At 72.2% G+C, this 2,831-nt stretch overlaps 1 protein-coding gene across 1 annotated transcript; it reads right to left on the bottom strand.

Annotated features, from left to right (window-relative positions):
- Positions 1-213: 213 nt before the first annotated feature.
- LOC118248589 (sideroflexin-3) lies at positions 214-2,438 on the bottom strand. The gene is made up of 9 exons (XM_050716833.1): positions 2,369-2,438; positions 1,962-2,128; positions 1,679-1,849; positions 1,469-1,567; positions 1,287-1,362; positions 823-908; positions 525-652; positions 395-444; positions 214-267 (listed from the first exon to the last, which is right to left on the bottom strand). The coding sequence occupies exons 2-9, from the start codon at positions 2,123-2,125 to the stop codon at positions 214-216; spliced, it is 828 nt and encodes a 275-aa protein (XP_050572790.1). The 5' UTR covers positions 2,126-2,128; positions 2,369-2,438.
- Between the last annotated feature and the right edge of the window lie 393 nt (positions 2,439-2,831).

Below are 2,831 nucleotides of genomic sequence, written 5' to 3'. Positions count from 1 at the left end.
CCCTGCGGTCTCTCCAAGCCCCAGACCCTGTTTTTTCCTGACATGGTGCACACAGGGATGCTGAGGAACCCACTGGAGGCTTGAGAAGTCCTCCCAAGAGCAAAAAAACTCCCGCCGTAAGACCTACCCCCCCATCCTATCTGCCTGGGGAGCAACAGCAGCAGGGTGCCCCCCGTGCCCCCGCGTGGCCCCAGGGTGCCCCAGGGGGGTCACTTACCAGAGTCCCACCAGGCCGACCTGCAGGGGAGCGTTGAGGTACGGGTACCGCTGCCAGGGGACAGGGGGAGATGTGGTGTCAGCAGGCAGGAGGGCGCCCATTTCCCCCGCGGGGTGCCAGCACGGTGCCAGCGGGGCGTCCGCAAGCCCACCGTGCCCTCCCAGCAGCCAGCAGTACCTTCAGGAAGGCTCTCTTCTCCAGGGCGTTCATGATCACTGGGGGGATAGCTAGGGCAGAGGAGAAGGAAATGAGCTCCGTGGGACCCCATTAAGGGCATGCCATTATGGGGTGGGGTCCGGGCACTTACCCATGGCCGGGGCCGCCATGCCGATGCGGGACACCACCACCTGGAAGATGGCCTTCTGCGCCGCGGCCACGGACTCGCCCAGGCGGTTCCCGTTCTCGTCCGTGATGGGGATGCCCAGCTTCAGCTCCCTGCAAGGACAGCGGGGCCGGGGGGGGGCGGGGGCATCAACGGGGACAGCTCGGGGGGAGGCTGGTGTCCCTCCGTGTTCCCCATCCACGGGCTGTGCGGTACATCGGGGGGGGGGTCTCAGTGGGACAGCCCGGGTGTCCCAGTGCCCCCTCCCCGCGCAGGCACCCACCTCTGTCTCATCAGCGGGATGTTGATGCAGTTGGCAGCGGCCACGGCCACGAAAGGCACGTAGCGGCCGATGATGGCTGGCAGGTGCTGGGGGGGGGAGCAAGGAGCAGGTCACGGAGAGGCGTTGGGGACAGAGCCAGCTGCCCCCAGGTCGGCCACCAGGGAGAACGGCTCCCCCCCCGCCCCCCGCTCCCAGCTGCTGAAAGCTGCACAGCCCGGGGTGGGGGTGAGGTGTCCCCTGTCCCCTCCCAGCCCTGGGGGGATGCCAAGGGACAGGTCACCCCCAGAGCCACCGCTGGGGGGGGTAGGGGCTGCTTCATGGGCCCCCCCCCCCCCCCCAAGCATCATCTGCCCCACCCAGGTGATGGGGTGAATGCCCCGCTCAGCTCAGACCCCGCAGGGGGGTCTCAGCGGGGAGACGATGGGGTCACCGAGGGATGGCGGGGTCCCCAAGGGTCCCCTTACCTTGGTGAGAGACTTGAGCCCCAACGCCGTGACCACCGCCCCGGTGGTCGCGCTCACGTAGGCCGTCCCCAGCTGGCTGCAAGGGCCGGGAGGTGACACCGATGAGCCAGGGCCCACCCCTCTGCTGTGCCCCGTCCCTGGCCGCCGGTGTGCCAGGTCCCCATGGCAGAGGGGACGCTCACCTGGGGGCGATGGGGGCGTCCCCGCTGCGGTTGGTGTAGTTGACGATGGCGTTGAAGGACTGATTCACCCACTGCCAGAAAACCACGGCCGGCGTGGTCCTGCCGGGCACCAACATCACCAGGGGGGACCCCACGGGGCTGGGGGTGAGGGCACGCACCCGTGGGTGCCCTGGGAGGGGATCAGGGGGGGGGGGGGGCGGGGTCCGGTACCTGTAGAAGGTCAGCATGCAGCCGGTGATGGTCATGTTCATGGGCACCTGGGCCGACATGCGCCCGATGAGGAGCATCTTCTCGCCCGTGTCGGGGTGGAAGGCCGAGTCGTAGACGTACTTGGCCCGCCACAGCTGCTCTTCGGTCAGCCCCGGGGGCACGGTGCCGGCCCTGCAGGGGAGGGGGGGGCACGGAGCCGCTGGCACCCCCAAGGCTCACCCTATGGGTGCTGGGGGGGGGGGGGGGGGGGGCCACACCGTGCCGCCCCCGGCCCGTACCCTACCGGTAGTCGTGCACCAGGCGGCGAGCCTCCTCCAGTTTGGCCCCCGAGAGCAGCAGGTTGCGGGGGTCGGTGACGGCGAAGAAGTGCCTGGCGCGGCCCTGGAAGGTGCCCTGGTCCCAGCGGGGCTCCCGGATGTCGATGGAGGCGGGCAGCGGGGGGGGCATCTTCTGGGGGGGGGGGGGGGGGGGGGGTGCCACGACACGGCGACACGGCGACACGGTGCCACCCACCCCACGCGCACCCCTCCATCCCCGGACCCCCTCCTAGGAAAATCTCCCCCACCCCCGCATACCCCAGCACCCTCCCGCCCGGTGCTTGGGGCGGGGGGGGGGGGGTAGCTCTGAGCCCCCCTCCCCATCCCCTTGGGGTGATCCCCCCCCCCCCCCCCCCGGCCCGCCCGCACTCACGGTTCCCGTGCCGCGCCCGCTCCGCACCGCTCGGCGCCGCCGCCGCCCCGCCCCGCTGACGTCCGGGACCGTCACGGGGCCGTCCCGCGACGGGGGAGGAGGGGGGGGGGGGTCCGGGGGGGGGGGTCCGGGGGGGGGGGGGGGGGCCACCGGGGCTAAGCCGGGCGCGGGCCATCTGCGCCGGGCGGCCCCTACGTGCTGCGCGGCACGGAGCGCCCCCCGCGCGTGTTTTCGCGTGGGTGGGGGTCCGGGCGTGTTTATTTACGCCCGTGGCCCCCCCGCCCCCTCCCGCGGGTGTTGGTGCCAGGTCCACGCGCGTCCGTGTGCGCCCGCGCGTGTTTCACGCGCGCCACGGGGGTGGCAACCAGGGGACGAGCCCCGCGCAAGGAGGCCGCGTCCACGCGTGTCCCGTCGGCTGGGGGGGGGGGTGGCACACGCGTGTTCGCGGCGCTGCGGGGGCTGC

The sequence above is a fragment of the Cygnus atratus genome, unplaced genomic scaffold (assembly GCF_013377495.2).
Source record: "Cygnus atratus isolate AKBS03 ecotype Queensland, Australia unplaced genomic scaffold, CAtr_DNAZoo_HiC_assembly HiC_scaffold_433, whole genome shotgun sequence".
NCBI lineage: Eukaryota > Metazoa > Chordata > Aves > Anseriformes > Anatidae > Cygnus > Cygnus atratus.
This window is presented reverse-complemented; position numbering and strand designations above follow the sequence as displayed.